This window comes from Eschrichtius robustus, chromosome 15, assembly GCF_028021215.1.
Source record: "Eschrichtius robustus isolate mEscRob2 chromosome 15, mEscRob2.pri, whole genome shotgun sequence".
Lineage (NCBI taxonomy): Eukaryota > Metazoa > Chordata > Mammalia > Artiodactyla > Eschrichtiidae > Eschrichtius > Eschrichtius robustus.
This window is the reverse complement of record NC_090838.1, coordinates 81,680,394-81,703,360: the sequence shown is the minus strand read 5'-3', so window position 1 is coordinate 81,703,360 and position 22,967 is coordinate 81,680,394. Positions and strand designations below refer to the sequence as shown.

Below are 22,967 nucleotides of genomic sequence, written 5' to 3'. Positions count from 1 at the left end.
CATAAAATAAACAGCAAACCTCTCTCCCATCCTTGTAGTCTAAGATACTTGACGCATATACAATATATGGCACTATTTACTGGGTGAAATGGGTAAGGGTCAAACACTGAGTCTCAAGGAGTTCACATTTAATAAGGAGACAACTACAGACCATAATAGGCAGATAAATGACTGATGGGGCAGTTCAAAGTTAAGGAGGGAAGGCTTCTGGTTGGGGTGATCAGGGACAAGGAGATAGAGTATAACATGGATCTTAAAGAATGGAGAGGATTTTTTAACAAGGGCAAGGTCACTGTTGGCAGTAAGAGCATCAAGCGCTAAGGTGAGAAGAGAGGAAGCCAAGACAGAGAGACACAGGATTTATTTAGAGCAGTGGTTTTCAAACTTTTTGCTCTTGGAACCTCTTTACATGCTTAAAAATTGTGGATCCCAAAGACCTTGTGATTATATGGATTATATCTATTAGAATGTATTATATTGGAAAGTAAAGTTGAGAAAAAATTTAAACACGTATTGTACTAGTTTCCTACAGCTGCTATAACAAATTAACTCAAATTAGGTGGCTTAAAACAACACAAGTTTATTATCGTACAGTTCTGTAGGTCAGAAGTCCAAAATGGGTTTCACAAGGCTAAAATCAAGGTATCCAGGGCTGTGTTCCTTCTGGAGGCTCTAGAGAAGAGTTTGTTTCATTGTGTTTCCCAGCTTTTAGAGGCTTCTTGCCTCTTTCCATCTTCAAAACCAAGAATCACATCACTCTGGCTTCTGCTTGCATTGTCACACCTCCTTTTCTGATTCTGACCCTCCTGCTTCCCCCGTCACTCCTAAAGACCCTTGTGATTACGTTGGATCCACACAGATAATTCAGAATAGTCTCCCCATCTCAAGATTCTTAATTTATCACACCTGCAAAGTTCTTTTTTGTCATGTAAGGTAACATATTCACAGGTTCCAGGGATTAGGAGAATGTGGACCTATTGGGCGATAAGTATTCTGCCCTGCACTTATTCATTTTAAAACAACAATTATAAGGACTTCTCTGGCAGTCCAGTGGTTAAGAATCTGTGCTTCCACTGCAGGGGCACAGGTTTGATCCCTGATAGGGGAACTAAGATCCCGCATGCTGGCGTGGTGCAGCAAAAAAACCCAAAAGACCTATTACATATTAACACAGATATTTTTATGAAAAATAACTATTTCAAAATTTAAAAAAAATTAGCGAGAAGAGTGGCATTGTTTAACCTTTTTGCAAATCTCTGTAAGGTCTGGCTTAATAGAAAGCTGGATTCTGAAATTTGCTTATGCATTCAATTTGTTGTGGTATCACTTGTCAATGTAGTCTCTGGGAAAACTCTACAATTATGTATAATTAGTAAAAACAGCAAATAATATCTTTTTTTTCTTTTTTATATATATATATTTTTAATTTTAGCAATTTCATGTATCTTTATTTGTTTATTTAATTTATTTATGGCTGTGTTGGGTCTTCGTTTCTGTGCGAGGGCTTTCTCTAGTTGCGGCAAGTGGGGGCCACTCTTCATCGCGGTGCGCGGGCCTCTCATTATCGCGGCCTCTCTTGCTGTGGAGCACAGGCTCCAGACGCGCAGGCTCAGCAATTGTGGCTCACAGGCCTAGTTGCTCTGCGGCATGTGGGATCTTTCCAGACCAGGGCTCGAACCTGTGTCCCCCGCATTGGCAGGCAGACTCCCAACCACTGCGCCACCAGGGAAGCCCAGCAAATAATATCTTAATATTACAAAGGTTGTTTTGATTTTTTAAAAATATATTTATTTATTTGGCTGTGTTGGGTCTTAGTTGCAGCACGCGGGATGTTCTTTGCGGCAAGCATGATCTTTTAGCTGCGGCCCGCGGGCTCTCTAGTTGTGGCGTGCGGGCTCTAGAGCGCACATGGGTTCTGTTGCCCCTTGGCATGTGGGATCTTAGTTCCCCAACCAGGGATCAAATTCGCGTCCCTTTCATTGGAAGGATTCTTAACCACTGGACCACCAGGGAAGTCCCGTATGAAGATTGTTTTGATTTTATGGACCCTCTGAAAGGGGCTCAGGCTCACCAGGGGTCCCATACCACACTTTGAGACCCACTGAGATGCTTTCTTGCTTTAATTCTCCGGAGTCACACCTGCCCGGTTTCCGCGCGGACCAGAGCCCGAGTTTCACACGCACTGCTACCCATCTCATTCACCGAGTAACCCGAGCTTGGGGTTAAAGCCAAGAACCCCGAGCGCGACCCGGAAGGAGAAATCGCCCTTTCCGCCTAAGCAGGGCCCACCCTCTCCCAGCGGCCTGGACAAGGGCGAGAGGGGGCTGCGCGTGCGCAGTGGCGTTGGCTGCCCTTCCGGTACGCCCGGCGCGGAGAGGCGGCACGGACGCAAGCACGCACGGACGCAAGGTCTACCCTATTTGCGCCGCCGCCCTAGGTCCCACTTACACCTGCAGCGCGGTCAGCCCCGCAGAGATGCTGCGAGCCTGTCAGTTATCCGGCGTGACCTCCACCGCCCAGGTGAGGACGCGGGCGCCGGGAGAGAGCGCGTGGTGAAACTGACTCCCGGCAACCGGCGGAAAATAAGGGAGGCTTTGGCTCTGCCTAGGCCCGGGGACAGAGGCGTGTCTCAGGGCCGCCCTTATCGCGAGAGTCCCGGGTGAGCCCTTGAGGCAGCTAATTCGGGAGTTCGGTGGACGGGGATGACTTGAGGGTTATTGCTGAATAGGGATGGGGCGTGGAGAAGAGAAGGTGGCGGGGAGGCGGGCGTAGGACGGGAGGCACGGCTTCGGGGACATGCCATCCAATCAGCCCCGCGCTGCCCCAGTCTAGGACCAATTGAGGCTGCTGGCGCCCGGGTCGCCGGTTGGGCGCTTGATAGGTTTCGCGCAGCCAGTGGTTGAAGGTCGACGGGGGAAAACTGCAGTTCCCAGCAGGACATGCATAGCCTTGGCTTGTTGCATCTTAATAAGCAGGTACCTGGACTGCTAGAGTCCGCGTTTTAGGGGGTCGAGGTTGTAATTAATCAGGAGGGGCTGCCTTTCTTTTCGTAGCGGAGAACACCTCTTGAGCTATTCTTACTCTGAACAAAAATGAAAGATTGTAATTTATGGAGCTTGAACACCTGGTACTCGAGGAAGGTTAGGCGTCATGACCTTGTGCTCATTTCTGAGATTAGCCTGAGGATCTGTGTCTCTAGGTGCTGGGACAACTTTGGCAGACATTCAAGGAGCCCAGACACCCAGTTATTTTTATTTCTGCATAATTATCAAAGTAATTTTCTGAAATTAAAAAAGGAAACCTATTCCCATTGCTCACAATTGAAAGAAAATTGGTATTTTGGCAAGATGTGGTATTTGCAAAACAGGTACTGTGACTCAAGCAATTGAGCAAAATCCCTGGACACAGTGAGTTAGAAATAAAAGTCAAGCTTTTTTTTTTTCAAGTTTGCTTATCTCCCCTTTCGTTTCCAGCGTAGGAGAAGCAGCCTCTTCTGTAGGAAAGTGCAGGGTAGTGTTAGTTTTCTATTGCTATATAACAGGTGCCACAGATTGAGTAGCTTAAAACAACACATTTATTATCTTACTGTTTCTGGACATGAATGGTCGGGGTTCTCTGCTCGCTGTCACACAAGGATGCAAAGTGTTTTCCCTGCTGTGGTTCTCATTTGGAGCTCCTCTTCTAAGCTCCTTCAGTTTGTTGGCAGAATTCAGTCCCTTGCAGCTGTAGGGCTGAAGTCCCTGTTTTCTTGCTAGCTCTCACCTCACCCCTCCTGGGGGCTGCCTGAAGTTCCTTCCCTTCCCGCAAGGTCCTCAGAGGCAGTTTGTAACACAAATGTTTACTTTCTTGCAGGCTACCAGGAGCTTGTCTCTCAGACTTCAAAATCTCTTAACTTCCCTGTTTCTGATCTCCAGACCCAGATTTAAACGGCTTATGTGATTAGGCCAGGCCCACCTGGGTAACTCCCTTTTGATTAGTTCAAGTCAACTGATTAGAAACCTAATTACATCTGCAAAATCCCTTTTGGTATGCAACTCTAATCATGGGCTTAACCTCAGGGGGCAGAGATCATGGGAGCCGTCTTAGAATCTGGCCTATCATAGTGCCCAAGTGGGGCTAGGAGGTTGGAGGAAGCAGAACTGCCTTTCAGGGCAGAACTGGTGAGGTATGTTTTTGGAGCCCTCCTTTCAGGCCCAGTCTTGTTACATCATGGTTGTCACTGATCTGTCTCTGTCTGCCCTGAAGTCCAAAATTACTTTTTCCTTCCTTGCCTTTATCAAAATATTTTCCACTTAATGGGATCCCAATTAGGAAATTAGGAGAAAACTGGTTAAAACTTCATACTAAAATATGAGCAGGCTTTTCTAGCCTGCAACCAAGATTTCTTACCTTCCTAAAACTGCTATCTTGAAAAATTCATTGGCTTATTCTTCTTATCTCCTCTTCATTCTATAGTATTTGCTCCTGTTGCTTTGTGAAGCTCTTTTTGCTCTTCTCATGTAGTATCTTGGGTCCCATTTTACCCTTCATCTCTTTTATTTTCCTTTGTTGAGTCGACTTCTTGTACCTCTAGGAACTCTAGTACCCCAATGAACTTTCCCCCTCTCCCCCTTTCTCTTCTCATTTAAGACATTTTTCTCTTTTCATTTAAGACATTTCCAGCAAACTGGAGGGCATTCCCCATATACCCTGTGCCTGAGGGATGCATAGCCTCCCCCTGTATTAAGATCTGCCACCGGAGTGTTACATTTGTTACAATTGATGAACCTACATTGACATATCATAATCACCCAACATCCATTGTTGACACTAGCGTTCACTTTTGATGTTGTACATTCTGTGGATTAAGACACATGTATGATGATATGTATCCATCATTATAGTATCATATAGAGTATTTTCACTGTCCTAGAAATCCTCTGTGCTCCACCTGTTCATCACTTGCCTACCCCCACCTCCTGGCAACCACCAATCTCTTTACTGTCTCCATAGTTTTGCTTTTTTCAAATGTCATATAGATGGAATCATACAGAATGTAGCCTTTTCAGATTGGTTTCTTTCACTTCGTAGTACATTTAAGGTTCCTCCGTGTCTTTTCATGGCTTGATGGTTCATTTCTTTTTAGTGCTGAATAATATTCCATTGTCTGGCTACCACAGTTTATTTATCCATTCACCTATGGAAGGACATCTTGGTTGCCTCCAAGGTTTGGCAGTTAAGAATAAAGATGCAGTAAACTTTTCAGTGCAGGTTTTTACGTGGACATACATTTTCAGCTCCTTTGTGTAAATACCAGGGAGCACGTATGCTGGATCATATGGTGAGAATATGTTTTGTTTTGTAAGAAACTGCCAGTCTGTCTTCCAAAATGGCTGGACTATTTTGCATTCCCAGCAGCAGTGAATGAGAGTTCTTGTTGCTCCACATCCTCACCAGCATTTGGTTGTGGTCAGTGTTGGGGATTTTGGCCATTCTAAGAGGCATGTAGTGATACTGTCCCATCTCTTTATATGCTCTCTTACTGGGATTACATCAATTCTCAGAATTTTAATCCCTAAGCAGATGATTGTCTAGCCTCCGCTTTTGAACTTTGTACTCAAATTTCTAAATTCTTGTTTGATTTTGTCAAAATCCTTTCCACTCCATCACACCATCTTCTTAAATGTCTTCTGGCTTTTACTGTTGCCCTCCTAGAGTCAGTTCTTCACCTAGTTGTTAACAACGGCCTTTAAAAAAGCATACAGACCATGTCATGCCCTCCCGTGACATCCTGTCTCATCAGAGTAAAATCTAAACTCTTTACCGTGCCCACTGGGCCCTTCATGATCTGGCTCTTTGCATATCTTATTTTTCTACTCGGCCTCATTCTCTTCTTCTCACTGCCTTTTCATTTGCTGTTTACCCTGAAGTCCTCCCATACATCTTTGCTTAGCTCACTCCCTTCAGATATTTTCTCAGCTATCACCTTCCCTTCAGAGAGGCCTTCCCTATCCAAAACAGACCTCTGACCACTCTCTCCTTTGCATCACTCTGAACTTACCCTTACCCTACTTGGTTGTACTTTGTAGCTCCTACCACCACCTGACATACTGTGTATTTATTGTGTATTTTCCACATTAAAATGGAAGCTCCTCAAAGGGACTGTATCCATAGTACTCACAATCGTCCCTAGCTCCTAATAGATGCTCAGTAAATAAACATGTCTCATTTGTGGCATGTTTGAATGAAAGAATAAATGTGTTCTGTGAATTTTTCTTAATTTCTGTAAGTGGATGTGACCTCCCTTAAACTTAAACCTCCATTGGTTTTAGAACCTCCAGAGAAACAGAACCAATAGGGTGTGCAAGTAGATAGAAAGATTTACTATAAGGAATTGGCCCATGCAGTTGTGGAGGCTGGCAGGTCCAGCGTCCGCAGTGGAGGCTGGCAGGCTTGATACGCACAGACCCAGAGGAGCTTGTGGTGCTTTTTCAGTCTGAAGGCTGGCAAATTGGAGACCCAGGATAGCTGATGGTGCAGTTCCAGTCTGAAGGCAGTCTGCCGGAGAATTCCCTCTTGGCTTGGGGAGACTGGTCTTTTTGTTCTATTCCGGTTTTCCATTGACTGGATGAGGCCCACCCACATTACGGAAGGCAACCTGCTTTATTCATAGTTCATTGATTCACGGAAGGCAACCTGCTTTATTCATAGTTCATTGATTCAAATGTTAATTTCATCCAAAAACACCCTCCAAGTTGACATATACAATTTACCATCACGGCTGGCATCTAGCTTATCCTCGTGTCTGGGCTTAATCATCCTTAAATTCCTTACATGTGGGTATTCAGCAGAAATGAATTGCTCTTTCTTTCTTTCCCAGAAATGAGCTTCAGAGCTCTGGTTCTTCCTCACTTTACTTCCCAGACCTAACACCATCTGTCTTGTTTTAGTCCCAGGACTGCATGGCCAGGCCCAACCTTTTTTGAGGTGGGCATTGGGTTTGGAGGACCTGGGCTTTCAGCCTAGCTGGCCCTCTCCCAGACTACAAATTTGGGAGTGGTCATCTGCATGTGCATTGATCTTATCTGCTTATAATTTTGAAAAAGAGAAAGAAACATTATTTTTGAGGGTTGACTAAGCTAGCTTATTTAACTAAGACCAAGTTTGATAGCAGGGCTAGTTTAGGACTGAACTTGTGTGTGGACATTTTTAGCTATCATCTTCCGGAATTCTTTCTTTTCATTAGGGTTATAAAACACTGTTACTCAATAATAGATGTAGGTAGTGAGGCACATGTGGTAGAAAGTAGTTTAGTATATGATGCAGCCTGTTTGCTTCTATGCATATTAGAATCCTTTTTTTTTTTTTAATAAATTTATTTATTTGTTTTTATTTTTGGCTGTGTTGGGTCTTCATTGCTGTGCACGGGCTTTTCTCTAGTTGTGGCGAGCGGGGGCTACTCTTCATTGCGGTGTGTGGGCTTGTCATTGCGGTGGCTTCTCTTCTTATGGAGCACAGGCTCTAGCTGCTTGGGCTTCAGTATTTGTGGCACGTGGGCTCAGTAGTTGTGGCTCGGGGGCTTAATTACTCTGCGGCATGTGGGATCTTCCGGCCAGGGCTCGAACCCATATCTCCTGCATTGGCAGGCAGATTCTTAACCACTGCGCCACCAGGGAAGTCCAGAATCCTTTTATATTATTCTTCATTTTCATTTCTCTGGACCAGTTGCTTTCAGACCATTTTGAAATACATTTTACATCGTAACTTAGAACACAAGATTGAGAGTATATAGGTAATATATATTTTCACACATATATGCAGAGAAAACTAGAGAAATATCACCTGCCTGCTTTTGCCATACCGATGAATATCTGCTATTTCCTTGTCATAACTGAAGAGCACTTTTTCTCCTAGATATAGAATATGTTTTTACTGGAAAATAATACTGCTTTCATGCCAAACTTAATTGGATTTGTGTATGTGATATATTTTTAACCTTAATGCATGATTCCTATAAAATATTTTTAGTCAACTATAGAAAGAGTTGTTGGATATTAATCTGTAATTCAAATGTAGAACTTGCCATTAACTTCTGGATACCTTTTGTTTGTTTGTGTGGGAGGAATCCTTATGACAAATCTCAAAACCAAAATGTCATTTACAGCAAACCACATCTAGAAGGGAAACCTGCAACCTCCAGATAGGGTTCATATGTGGGGACTTGTATTCTAGTCTCTGTTTCCAGGATTGTGGTTCCTTTTCATATGTTCACTTTAATTTGGAAGAGCTAAGGAATAAGTGGTCTTCGCAAGAACATTACAGGGCTTCCCTGGTGGCGCAGTGGTTGAGAATCTGCCTGCCAATGCAGGGGACACGGGTTCGAGCCCTGGTCTGGGAGCATCCCACATGCCGCGGAGCGACTAGGCCTGTGAGCCACAATTGCTGAGCCTGCGCGTCTGGAGCCTGTGCTCCGCACCAAGAGAGGCCACGATAGTGAGAGGCCCGCGCACCGCGACGAAGAGTGGCCCCCGCTTGCCGCAACTAGAGAAAGCCCTCGCACAGAAACGAAGACCGAACACAGCCATAAATAAAATAAATAAATAAAAATAAAATAAAATAAACAGGGACTTCCCTGGTGGCACAGTGATTAAGACTCCACGCTCCCAAGGCAGGGGGCCGGAGTTCGATCCCTGGTCAGGGAACTAGATCCCACATGCATGCTGCACCTAAGAGTTCGCATGCTGCAACTAAGGAGCCTGCCTGCCGCAACTAAGACGGGGCCCAAATAAATAAATAAATAAAATACTTAAAAAAAAAAAATTAAAAAAAAAATAAAATAAACAGGAGCTGTTGTTTAAAAAAAAAAAAGAACATTACATGGGAATTGTGTGTTTTAACTTGCTTTTTTGGGGTTTGTTAAAATCATGTTTCTATAGGTTGGAAGCAGCAATGCTAACCTTATAACATTTATTACAAGGCTATGTGTCAAGGCAAATTGTTTTGAAACAGTATTGTCTTTTCTACATTGTTGGTTATTATTAATAAAAAGGTATTCCAGAACTAAGAAGTGTCCAATATTTTGTGTGTTAAAGTTAGGACGTTTAGTTTATATAAATAGAGAGTTTAGTTTGGTGCTTAAGAAAGAGAGTTCTGAAGGTAGACCTTGGATTTGTCAGTGGTTTCTTACACGTGACACCAAAAGACACAAGATAAATTGGATTTCACAAAATTAAAAAATGATTTGGGGCTTCCCTGGTGGTGCGGTGGTTAAGAATCCACCTGCCAATGTAGAGCCAGAAAGTAGATAGTGGCTGCCAGCAGCTGGGGAGAAGGGAAAATGGGGAGACTGCTTAGTTGGTACAGGAATTTACTTTTGGAGTGATGAAACTGTTCTGGAACTAGGTAGTGGTGATGGTTGTACAGCATTGTGGATGTACTAAATGCCACTGAAATGTACACTTTAAAATTTAAAGTGAATTTTATAAGCCAATTTTACCACACAGAGAAAAAAACAAAACACTTAACACCAGGCAGTTGCAGATGGCCTGATATATACAGAGCTAGACTCACATATATATATATAATTAAAGTAATATAAAATAATATATAATAAACTTGAAGTAGCATCCATTAGCCAAAAATGGGACAATTTGAGTTTTCAAAAGGATAACAGTTGCAACTGGTTTAAGTTCATCTAAAGTGTTTAAATCCATGAATTGATAAAGATCTTGTTTTAGTTTGCTAAGGCACCTTGAGCTTGGGGTAAAAGATTTATTTACTGCCTCCCTCAGTTCTGGGGGTTTCCTGGCCTCAGCTGGGCATTTTGTGTCCCTCGTGAGGTTTTAGTCAGGCCATGGCTGGGGCTGGAGTCATCTCAAAGGCTTCCTCACTCCCGGTGTCTGGCAGTTGATACTGGCTGCAGCTGAGACCTCAGCTGGGGCTGTTGGCTGGAACACCTACATGTGTGTCTGGGTTTCCTCCCAGTTTGGCGGCTGTGTTCCAAGAGCAAGTGTGGCGAGAGGCAGAGCCAGGCAGAAGCTGTATCCCCTTTATGTCCTGGTCTCAGAAGTCACAGGGCCTCACTTTCACTGCCCTCTATTAGTAAACTAGTAACTAAGGCGTGCCCTGGTTCCAGGGAAGGGCTCAGTTTGCTGGAGGAGTAGCAAGTTTCTGGAAGAGCATGTGTTACAGGAAATATTGTTGTAGTCAGTTTTGGACAATACAGTCTGCCTTGTAGCCACAACAACTTGCATTCCTCCCACATGTGAATACATTCACAGCCTTCCTCATAACCCTCCAGAACCTCATCCCATCACAGCATCAGGCTTAGACTAACGGACCAGGATCTTGCTGTCAAATCAGATCCCTTTGCAGGTAAGACATCTTGAATGTGGTCTGTTGGGTACAGTTCCTTAAGTGCCTTTCCTTTCAGTCTAAAGACCTGTGAACTAAAGAGACAAGTTATCTGTTCCCCATATACCCTACACACAGTACAGCGTGACACTCCCATCCAAAGAGGCACACAGCAGTCACCGTTCACAACAGATGTCAAATCCAACTGGCACATGTTGCTGCTTGCTTAATTAGGACTGAGTCCTCTTGCTTGGGAATGTTTCTCCATAGCTCTTTTTTTTTTTTGGCTGCACTGCGCAGCATGCGGGATCTTAGTTCCCCAAACCCGAGCCCCCTGCCGTGGAAGCGCGGAGTATTAACCACTGGACCGCCAGGGAAGTCCCCCTCCATAGCTCTTGGTTCTACCCTCTGGGCTTCAGATTTCACCCTTTGAATCATCCTTCCTTTTCTTTTTTTAATTATTTAATTAATTTATTTATTTATTTTTGGCTGCGTTGGGTCTTGGTTGCTGCGTGTGGACTTTCTCTAGTTGCTGCGAGCAGGGGCTACTCTTCATTATGGTGCGCGGGCTTCTCATTGTGGTGGCTTCTCTTGTTGCGGAGCACGGGCTCTAGGTGCACGGGCTCAGTAGTTGTGGCTCGCGGGCTCAGTAGTTGTGGTGCACGGGCTTAGTTGCTCCACGGCATGTGGGATCTTCCCGGACCAGGGCTCGAGCCCATGTCTCCTGCATTGGCAGGCGGATTCTTAACCACTGCACCACCAGGGAAGCCCCATCCTTCCTTTTCCAGATATGTCGCCTGTTGGCAGCTGAATCGTTTTCTCAGACTGCTTTCTGTCTGTAGAAGTTCTAGAGTCCAAAAACCTCTATTTGTTTTATACTCTTTTCACCTTTAAATCCAGGCCGGCCTGTTTTTTTTTCATCTTAAGGACTTTGTGGGTTTCTTGTGGGTCTTACTGGGGTTTTCTCCATTAGACAAAAGCCACACCCACAAATCTGATCAGAATAAGCTCTTCTCCAATTCTGGGCTCGCTGTGAGGCTGCTGTGGTCTCAAACCCCTAAGATTTTCAGTTGCCCTGTTGTTTAATAAAAAGAATATGGGATGCATACTCTTAAGATCCTTAATGGGCCTTTTCTCAGTATAAAAAGTTCTGTGAGGAGCACCTCCTGAGATCTTTCTGAGGTCTTAAAGGATCGTTGCTAACTGGAGAGGCTGAGAATGAGAAACAGTCTTATTTTTTAACCCACCAAGTACTGGCTCCTTTATATTTCCTTCAAATTTTGCTTGAAAGCTGAACAGTTTTTTTTGGTTTGTGTGTGTTTCAGAAGCCTGGCTCTATCCTTATCATACTCTGCTAAAAGGAAGCAGTTGGCACTTGTGAACGTTCTGCTTAGTACTCTCTTTAGCTAAATCCATCAGTTCATTAGGTATAGCTATACCTAATTTTCTATTTTCCATGTCTTACCACGGGGGTGACGATTTTGATAAACTTCTGTCACTACATACAAAGATCCCTCTTTCCTCCGGGTCCCAAAAATATTTTTCTCACTTTTCTTAAGCCCTCACCAAAACAGCTTCTGTGAAGGCCATTAGGCTTCTGCTGACAGTCTCCTCAAGGCCCTTCCAACTTTCACTCCCCACCCCCCAGTCCCAAAGTCATTAACACGTGCCTTATGTTTTATAGTAGCACCCTATTTCCAGGTACAAGCATTTGTTTGGTTATAGCTGTAAAACAGATCACCTCAAACCTAGGCTTTATTTATTCTTTTACGGTAAATAATATTTATTATTATACAGATAAAAATTATATTGTATTATATATACTTATAAGGAAATAACATATAAGTAAATATCTTTCATTTCTAAGGAGGTTCCATTAGGAGGTTCTTGGGGTCTCACGAGCTTGCAAGGTTCTGGGGAAGTGGCAAGGTTCTAGAAAAGCATGTGAGATGTGAAATATGGCAGTTTTTGGAAAATACAATCTGTCACAATTAATAAATGAAAACCAAAAAACCGCACAATTGTTCATCATCACAGGATAACTGGATAAAAGGATAAGAAGAATCAACCATTTATCCTGCCTTTCCTATATGAACTGTACTATTGAGTAATCAAATTGTAGATGAGGGGAAGCATCTCTTTATAAAATACGTCAAATTATAAATGAAAAATAGAATTAGAGACCACTTTTTGCAACTTCCAATAAATTAATGGATCTAGACATTGTACATAAGCACAATTGATAACAGCACTAAAAGAGAGGCAAGCAGACGTTGTGTGCCTCCCAATGAAAGAAAACACCACCCCCTAAAGTCTTGCCAAAGAGACTAAACCTGAGTCTGATCAAGTGTCTGGTTCCAGCTCCAGCTTGCAGGAAATACAGAGGACAGGAACGTGTTAAATTGCACCTTGAACAAAATCCAGTCTGTGGAAAATTCTGCAGGTTGAACAAGCAGATTTCTTCAACTGAATGATTACTGGAGGGAACACCTATAGAGTAAAAGACCTATGGATTAATAGACTTAGAAGATATCCATATTTTTTTAATAGGCAAGACTAAACTTTGTATCTAGGGATTCATACTTGGGTGATAAAACCGTAGAAAACTTAAATTTCCTGACTCTTAAAGCTCTGTTTGGAATATGAAATGCAACATAGACTATGACGGTAGCCTAATGAACAGGATACTTAAATTTTTTAAACCAGGAGCCACTATTTCAGATAAAAATCTATTTATTTGCGTCAGGATACAATCAATTTTCTTTTTTTTGTACAGAAGTATGAAACTTCTTTTAAATTAATTTTTAGGCTGCGTTGGGTCTTCATTGCTGTGCGTGGGCTTTCTCTAGTTGCGGCGAGCGGAGGCTACTCTTTGTTGTGGTGCGCAGGCTTCTCATTGCGGTGGCTTCTCTTGTTGCGGAGCATGGGCTCTAGGTGTGTGGGCTTCAGTAGTTGCAGCGCGTGGACTCAGTAGTTGTGGCTCGCGGGCTCTAGAGCGCAGGCTCAGTAGTTGTGGCACACGGGCTTAGTTGTTCCGCAGCATGTGGGATCTTTCTGGACCAGGGATCAAACCCATGTCCCCTGCATTGGCAGGCGGATTCTTAACCACTGCACCACCAGGCAAGTCCCAAGTGTGAGACCTTTTATTGCTACTATTTTTTGGTCATAAAAGATGAATTTTTTCACATTTTATCCCTTCTTAAATCAGGGTGCATATTACAGTTGTTTAATTGAAAGCTCAGCTTTCAAAAACAAAAACAAAAACAAGAATATCCAGAAAAATTCTGAAAAAGAATAGTACTAGAAGAGAGGACTAGCTGTACCAGGTTAAAACCTAATTCTAAGATGCAGTAGTTAAAACATTGTGGTGTTAGTCTCTGAAGAGAAGTGTGTGAATAGGTGGAACAGTGGAACAAATTAGGAAATCTAAATGCATCAAGGAATTGAGTATATTTTAAGGTGGCATTTCAAATTTTTGGGGAAAAAAAATGGATTATTCAGTCTATGATTTAGGGACCACTGAATAGACATTTAGGAAAAAATAAAGTTGAATCCATGCCGTATACTTTACACTGGATTCAAAGATTTAAATATAAAGAAGATGAAACCATGAGAGTAAAACCATGGAAGACTTATTTTATCATCGGAGGGTGGCTTTCTAAGAATAGGAGAAAACCTGGAAGTCATAAAAGATGGACACTTTTGGCTATAAAAGTATCACAAACTGGATAAAACCATTTGCAAGTAGCAGGGACATGGCTAATTTTTCTTCATATGTAAAGAACACTTAGAACATGAAGATGATCAATCTTATTTAAAAGTGGTCAAAGGATACTCTGATAGTTCATACAAGAGGAAATAAAACAGATCATAAATATATTAAAAGATGCACAGTCATAACAGAGGAAACTGTGGTTAAAACTGCACTGCAAGGCTGTTGGAGAGGCTGTGGGAACCCGCGTCCCCTGCACTGGCAGGCGGACTCTTAACCACTGCGTCACCAGGGACGCCCCTAATAGGGCAATATTTACCAACGTTTCAGGTGTTACTTTTAGGAATACTTTTAGGAATTGACCCCAAATGATGTATGTTTCTCATTGTTTATTATAATAAAAATTTAAACAAAACCTCAGTCACCATCAAAAAGAGGCTGGTTAAATATATTAAGTGACAACTGTTGGAGGCCAGAGGGAATGAAATGTACCCACCGAACTGAGAGCGTCTTGAGACCAAAACACAAGGCAGGCAGCTCCACATAATCAACAGATCAGTTTATTATAAGGCAACTTACAGGATGGGATCCGGCAGACAGTGATCCGGAAGCGTTCACAACTGCACTCCGCATGTCTGAGGGGCTATTGGGACGATTTTATAGTTAACCTAGAGTACAGGGGTACGTGCTTGGGAACAGGACGTGCATTCCTAAGTCAAGATGATTGAGTGGGTAACTGGTCTCATGGGTAGGGGAATACATCAGCAAAGGTCTTCAATGTTTGGGGACTAACAGAGCATAGAGGCCCCCTGGTCCTAATGATTATTAAACAATATCTATTAAGTACAAAGCCTTTGATGACAGAGTAGCGATTTACCACACAGTACCATCCTGGGCAGGGTCTGTGGAAGGACAGGAGGAACTATGTGGGCCTAAGATGGCATCAGTTATGCTAACAGCCGTGCAACCAACCATACAGTGGAGTACGGAATCACTCAGATCCAGTAGGAAGATTTTCATGTGCTGATATAGAATGAGCTCAAGTGTATATTGTTGAGGGAACTTTAGTACAGGACTGGGTGTATGTTATGGTTTCGTTTGTGTAAAGGAGGCGTGCCCGGAATTCTCCGTCACAAAATATCTGAATATATAAGAAACATTAGCATTGGTTGCCTATGGAGAGGGAATCTAAGTGGCTGGAAGACAGAAGTATGAGGGGGACTTCACTCTGTATGTAACTAAACATTTTGAATTTTAGATTTTAAATTTACTTAATGCTAGGAACTATAAACTTACAATCACATCAAATATATCTGTCAAAGGGAGGGAAGAGGGGCAAGGTAAAAGTAGAAGATGGATAAAGGAACAGATTAAAAAATATTTATTGCTGTGAATTAGGGTGTTCTCAAACTCTAGTGTTGAATTTGGCTCTGTATTACACAGAATCAAGTATCCATTATTATGTTTGCTGCTTGACATTCCAATTAGCTAATTATCCATTGTTAACAGTGCCTTAATTTTTGACTTGAATACCTTTTTATACCCATTGAGGTAAAAAAATGCTTTCTTAAACAAAACACAACTTTAATGGTTTCCTAATATTTCATCCCTAAGTGAACAAAATGGAGTTGTTGATATATGAAAGTAGATGCAATTCTGTTTGAAATTTCATGCTACTTGTCTTATAGAACAGTAGGGAAACACCCTTTTCTTGTAATTTCGGTTGAGAATTCTACACTAAAGGTACTAATTGAAATACTTTTAAAATACCAATTATAGCTGCTTTACACATTGTAAAACATACAGTTTTTCCTCCCCCAAGTGTATTAATATGTTAATTTGATGTTTACCTCTAGGCTTTGGCAAATAGAATGTAAATGCAGCTATAATTCTAGAGTAATTTCATGTGCTCTCTGACATGTGATATATTTTCTTAAAATTTAAGATACTTTTAAAAGGAAGTTTGTGTTTTTCTGTTATTCCTTAGATGCAGTTTCATCAAGGAACCTAGAGAAAGCATTTTTTTTCCCTTGCTGCTGTTTGATTTCCTACTTGGTATAAAGAAAGATTTTATTTCTGGATACAATAAGTTTGAAATTTCAAATTGATAGCTATGAATGGCCTTAAGTTTATCAAAACCCTCCCCAAATAGTATTTAGATGCCCAATTATTTGTTTTATTTAAGGGATCTACATTTTGTTAAGAAACATTTGATGTTATGTGCTTTACTTTGATTAAAACAAATCACACAGCATTGTCTTGATCATTTGCTTTTGTGTAAAGGTAGACAACTTATATGGAGATAAGTATTTACATGAACATTTATGACATTAGTAAAAATTAGTTTTTTTTCTTAAAACTATTGACTTTTAGTCTAATTACACATTAGGAGAAACCAAAATGAACTTTTAGATTTAGATGAATGCCTGTTGGAATTGAGTAGCTACATAATCATCGTAGAGATGGGAAACTTGGTTTTCTGGGTAGATTAAGCTAAGGTTGGATCTCTGCCCTGAGTGCATTCATATGTATCTTATAGTGCAGTGTTGTTTGCTAGACTCTGTAGGTGATTTTTCAGATGTCTGCGTTTACAAAGTGAAAATAGATATTTTATACTTTGTTTTGTTTTTTCTTGCCAATTAAGAAAACATGGTGCTTCCCTGGTGGTGCAGTGGTTAAAAACCTGCCTGCCAACTCAGGGGACACGGGTTCAAGCCCTGGTCTGGGAAGATCCCACATGCTGCAGAGCAGCTAAGCCCGTGTGCCACCACTACTGAGCCTGCGCTCTAGAGCCTGCGTGCCACAACTGCTGAAGCCCGTGTGCCTAGAGCCCGTGCTCCACAACAAGAGAAGCCACCACAGTGAAGAGTAGCCCCCGCTCGCCGCAACTAGAGAAAGCCTGCACACAGCAACGAAGACCCAATGTGGCCAAAAATAAATAAAATAAATAAATTTATAAAAAAGAAAACATGGCAAATTGTCTCTAAGAAATAATTAGCATACATAACATTAAAAGTGCTGATTGGCACCCCAGTGTTATAGCAGCAGTATTTACAATAGCCAAGAGATGGAAGCAACCTAAGTGTCCATCAACAGATGAGCGGATGAAGAAGATGTGTGTGTGTGTGTGTGTGTGTGTGTGTGTGTGTGTGTGTAAAATGGAATACTACTCAGCCATAAACAAGAATGAAATTTTGCCATTTGAGCAACATGGATGGACTTGGAGGGCATTATGCTAAGTGAAATAAATTAGGCAAAGACAAGTACTGTATGATATCACTTATACGTGGAATCTAAAAAATACACAACAAACTAGTGAATATAACAGAAACAGACTCACAGATACAGAGAACAAATCAGTGCTTATCAGTGGGGAGAGGGAAGTGGGGAGAGGCAAGACAGGGGTAGGGGATTAAGAGATACAAACTGCCATTTGTAAAATAAATAAGCTACAAGGATATATTGTACAACACAGGAAGTATAGCCAGTATTTTATAATAACTATGAATAGAATATAACCTTTAAAAATTGTGAATCACTGTGTTGTACACCTGAAACTTATACCGTACATCAACTATACCTCAATTTAAAAAAATGCTAATTGATCATGGTCTCATAGTCCCTTTTTTTTTGAAATCTTAAAAGTAGTTTGGGCTTCCCTGGTGGCGCAGTGGTTGAGAATCTGCCTGCCAATGCAGGGGACACGGGTTCGAGCCCTGGTCTGGGAAGATCCCACATGCCGCGGAGCAACTGGGCCCGTGAGCCACAACTACTGAGCCTGCGCGTCTGGAGCCTGTGCTCCGCAACAAGAGAGGCCGTGACAGTGAGAGGCCCGCGCACCGCGATGAAGAGTGGCCCCCGCTTGCTGCAACTAGAGAAAGCCCTTGCACAGAAACGAAGACCCAACACAGCCAAAAATAAATAAATAAATAAATAAATAAATTTTTTAAAAAAAGTAGTTTTACGTGAGCCTTGGGGCGCAGGAAGCATCACTGTTTTTAAGGGTTTGTAAATATGTTTCATGGTAAGTTGGTTTCTGAAAGTAAAATAAAGTTTTGTTTAATGAAGACGGTTGTATTTGTAATAAAAGTACTACTACTGAGTTCCCAACCCTAAAGTCCTCCCAGATTCTTATAACTCTGTTGGTTGTGGTGTTTTCTCCTTCTTTTCTAGAGTTGTCTTTGTGGGAAGTTTGTACTCCGTCCATTGCGACCATGTCGTAGATACTCCACTCCAGGCAGTTCTCGGTATGTAGCATGTCTCCTTGTAAATAAATAGGCTTTTAACTGTATGCTGAGGGGCGTGTGTGTGTGTTCGTTCTTTGGATATGAGAACATCTGCTTAAAGTCTTTTTTTTTAAGGGGTACAAACACTGGAGCTTTGCCGTAATATCTTTGGAGCATTATTTATTTGTAGGCGAAAATTTGTTATGGTGCTCCTTTTGGTTCTTTGGTGACTGGATGGCATCCAAGGTAGACCCCCCCACCCCTTTATGGCAAATAGATTTACATCCAGAACTCAGCACGTTGGAACTTAAAAAGTATTTGTTCTACTTGACATTTGTTTTATCGTATTTACGGAAATGTTTAAGGGAGAGGACTGTTGAAAATTAGTGATACTTGTTTTTTGGGTTCAAAGGAAACCTCATGATTGTGAACATGCCAAGGTTTTTTTTTTTGATGTGGACCATTTTTAAAGTCTATTGAATTTGTTACAATACTGCTTCTGTTTTATGTTTTGGTTTTTTGGCCCAGAGGCATGTGGGATCTTAGCTCCCTGACCAGGGAGCAAACCTGCACCCCCTGCATTGGGAGGCAGATTCTTAACCACTGGACCGCCAGGGAAGTCCCTGAACATGCTAAGTTTTAAGTGTTAAAGGGAAAATTGCTTCATTCTTCCTATCCTAGATATTACTGTTAAAAAATTATCCATAAAGAAATATTATTTTTTGTTGTGAACATATTAAAAAACAAATCAGGGAAAGGTGATGTGCAGCTGTGGTGATAAACTGGGCTGCTGTGATCTGAATCAGTGATAGAGAAATAGAGGCTTGAGGTCTTTGAGACTCTTACATTAGTCTAGGGAAGTAGGTTTAGGAGAGCCAAAAAATAAAAATGTGTTTCCTATTTCTTTCACTTAGGTTGTCTCCTAGCAAAATTGCCGGAGCTGGCATCTTGTTTGTTGGTGGCGGTATTGGTGGCACTATCCTGTACGCCAAATGGGATTCCCATTTCCGGAAAAATGTAGAGAAAACCATACCTTACTCAGACAAACTCTTTGAGATGGTTCTTGGTTCCCCACCGTATACTGTTCCATCGCCAAAGAAGCCGGTAAGAATTCTAAGCACAATTTCAGTTTATCCTAGAGAATACTTTGAAAAGCAGGTTGTTTTCATCTTGAAAATAGTTTGCCGGGTATATGTTTTCATTTTTTTAAAAATTGAAGTAATATTATGTAGAGCTGGGTTTTTATCCCTTTGGAGTCCCATAAGTGCTCTCATTTAGTCCACATGGTATAGAAAATAATTATGTGGCACACAAGGCTAAATGGAAGGGGCAGCTCGGGCAGAAGTAACCCCAGCTGCCCTGTGGATGGAGGGGGTTCTGTGTCAGCCTACAGCATTGCAGCTCTCAAACTCTGACTTAGAAGACTAAAAACATAAATGTAGAATGGCCATGACACAGGACCCACATGTCATAGTTAGTAATGGCTCCTTTTAGACCTCAAAACAGCCACAGAATTTTCAGCTGCATACTGATTCTGTGACGGGAATACCTTCTAGTATTCTTGGAAGTTTGTGCATATTCTTCAGTTTCACCCTTTTTTACCCCATTAGGCTTACAAATTTTTTTTTAAACATCTTAACATATTTCTTCTTTCAAACGGGTGCTTGAAAAAAATGTATAAAAGAGAGCATGAATTTTTGGTGATTTGGTATTGGATATTTCTTTATGCTGTGAGGCTGGACATGGCTGACCAGTTCTTTTTTTTTTAAATCCATCCCCATGGGGCCATTTTATTTTTTATTTTTTTAAATAAATTTATTTATTTATTTATTTATTTTTGGCTGTGTTGGGTCTTCGTTTCTGTGCAAGGGCTTTCTCCAGTTGCGGTGAGTGGGGGCCACTCTTCATCGCGGTGCGCAGGCCTCTCACTGTCGTGGCCTCTCCCGTTGCGGAGCACAGGCTTCAGACGCGCAGCCTCCAGACGTGCAGGCTCAGTAGTTGTGGCTCACGGGCCTAGCCGCTCCGTGGCATGTGGGATCTTCCTGGACCGGGGCATGAACCCGTGTCCCCTGCATTGGCAGGCGGATTCCTAACCACTGCGCCACCAGGGAAGCCCCCAGTTCTTTTTTAGAAACTGAGTAGACGTCTGTTCTCCAGTATCTAACATGGTCTCGAGACCAATCCTATGACAGAATTACTATATGGAAAAGCAGGTGCCCTCTGATTTCTCTCACCTCCACCCCAAATGACTCAACATGTTCTTGGTCTTCTACATCATTTATTCTTCCGTCTGAACTTTAAAATGTCTACGTGGGCTGAGGGAGGTAGTGTTGCAGCTTCAGTAGTCAAGGAGCAGAATCCTATGACTTCATTCTAAAGTCCTGGGCCTATTTTAAGCTCCATGACCTGGGAGAAAGAGCTGGAAGCAATTTCAGGAGCATACAGTCAGGCTGAACAGTTCAGGGTAGTGTTCTTTTCTCCCTTGACATGACTTCAGGTGTCATTCTCAATAGCCTTGGCCTCTTCTTGTTCCACTTTCCCTACCCTGCTGAACATCGCCACTTGTGAACTTTGCATGTCTGTACTCCGCCGCCTCAAAACTTGCACTCTTCCTGATTTGCTTTTCATGTATTAAAGATTGTACCACGCTGTCAGGTAGCTCCGTTAGAATTCTTGGATTCATCTTCACAGCTGCCCATATTTTGTAGCTATCCTATCTTTTTTTTTTTTTAAATGTCATTCATTTCTTTTTTTTAAAAATTCATTTATTTATTTATTTTATTTATTTATTTTTGGCTGCATTGGGTCTTCGTAGCTGCGCGTGGGCTTTCTCTACTTGCGACGAGGAGGGGCTACTCTTCGTTGTGGTGCGGGCTTCTCTTGTTGTGGAGCACGGCCTCTGAGTGCACGGGCTTCAGTAGTTGTGGTGTGTGGGCTCAGTAGTTGTGGCTCGCGGGCTCTAGAGCACAGGCTCAGTAGTTGTGGCGCACGGGCTTAGTTGCTCCGCGGCATGTGGGATCTTCCCGGACCAGGGCTCAAACCCGTGTCCCCTGCATTGGCAGGTGGGTTCTCAACCACTCCGCCACCAGGGAAGTCCTAGCTGTCCTATCTTGTTAGATCTCTAATGTTTATTCTTTTTCTTTCCACCATCTTTATCTCATTTCTGACCTTTATCACTTTGTATTTAAATTAGCCCTGTTCCTCTCCCCTGACACACAGCCTTTCCCACTTCCTCCCAGTCTCCAACCCCCCAGTCTCTCTTCCTAACATGATCTAGGCCATCCTTATATCAGTATCAGAGAATCTTTTAGAATAAGTGCTGTGATGTTTTCATGATATTTTCATCATATCACTTAATCAAGAACTTTGATTCCTATTGTTTTAAAGATAGAAGAGAGATTGTCTCATGTTCTGAATAAGGAAAGTGAAGCCAGGAGTGGTTAAATGTTAACCTGGGAGCTGGCTATTGGTTCCTTTATTTCTGTCGTTTATGGCTTTTGCTGGTTCTTAGGTTGATATTTATTACCCTTGGCATTCTGGCTCTCATTTACATTTCCAGTCTTATCTCTGTATGGTCCTGCTCATAAATACTTAGTTTCATACTTGTTTACCTTACAAGTATGCCTTGTGCTTTTCATTCATTCATTTACTCAAATGTCAATCAAGTGATTATTATGTACCAGGCATTGTTCCAAGGTCCTTGGTAAACTAGAGAACTAAAGAGTGATCCTTTCCATTTGTACAACTCTTCTCATGTCTGTCTTCTACTCAGAATGACTTCCTTTCTTTTGTCTTTCAGTGTTCTCTTCAAGGCCTGCATCCTTCACTACGCAGCTGAATTCCAATAGGAATTAATGTTTTTATTTTTTTATTTTTTTTTAGGGCTGGGTTGGGAGGAAGGTTGTGACTTTATTTATTTATTTATTTGTGGCTCTGTTGGGTCTTCGTTTCTGTGCGAGGGCTTTCTCTAGTTGTGGCAAGCGGGGGCCATTCTTCATCGCGATGCACGGGCCTCTCACTATCATGGCCTCTCTTGTTGCGGAGCACAGGCTCCAGACGCACAAGCTCAGTAATTGTGGCTCACGGGCCCAGCTGCTCTGCGGCATGTGGGATCTTCCCAGACCAGGGCTCGAACCTGTGTCCCCTGCATTGGCAGGCAGATTCTCAACCACTGCGCCACCAGGGAAGCCCAGTGTTTTTATTTTTTAATTTGTACCATTTATTCAGCACTCTATACTGTTGTGTGTTCTTACAAACTTGTTTCTTTTAGAAACTATGCATTTTATTTCATGGTAACCCTTTTAGTGTCAACATGGTTATTTATGCATAGACAGTAAATACTGAGAGAAGATAAACCTAAAATCTTTTTGATGGACATAGAATAAGACCTGTCTAAATGGTGACAAATGTTATGTTCCTGGATGGGATGTAATATTAAAATGTCATTTCTCTTAAATGCATTTCTCTCAAATCTCTCTTAAATATGTATATATTTGAGAGAAATAATGTTTTTATGATGTGTGTGTATGTGTACATAAATACACACACAGACATCTAATATGAATTCTAATTGATTTTTCCAGAGGGTAAAGAACCAGACAAGATGATTTTAAAGTTCATGTGGAGGAATAAGTAATGTGTAAGACGAGTCAAGGACATTTTTAAAAAGTGTTGGGGTAGGGGGTCAGAGGTCACTT

General features: G+C 42.0%; 1 protein-coding gene across 7 annotated transcripts in view; it reads left to right on the top strand.

Annotated features, from left to right (window-relative positions):
* Positions 1-2,355: 2,355 nt before the first annotated feature.
* The window catches only part of IMMT (inner membrane mitochondrial protein), a 50,014-nt gene continuing 29,402 nt past the window's right edge, over positions 2,356-22,967 (top strand). For all 7 annotated transcript variants that reach the window (XM_068564377.1, XM_068564374.1, XM_068564376.1 and 4 more), the window contains exons 1-3: positions 2,356-2,520; positions 18,218-18,291; positions 19,185-19,374. In XM_068564377.1, the coding sequence (XP_068420478.1) occupies positions 2,476-2,520; positions 18,218-18,291; positions 19,185-19,374 (309 nt within the window). In that variant the 5' untranslated portion in view covers positions 2,356-2,475. The remainder of the gene's footprint in view (positions 2,521-18,217; positions 18,292-19,184; positions 19,375-22,967) is intronic.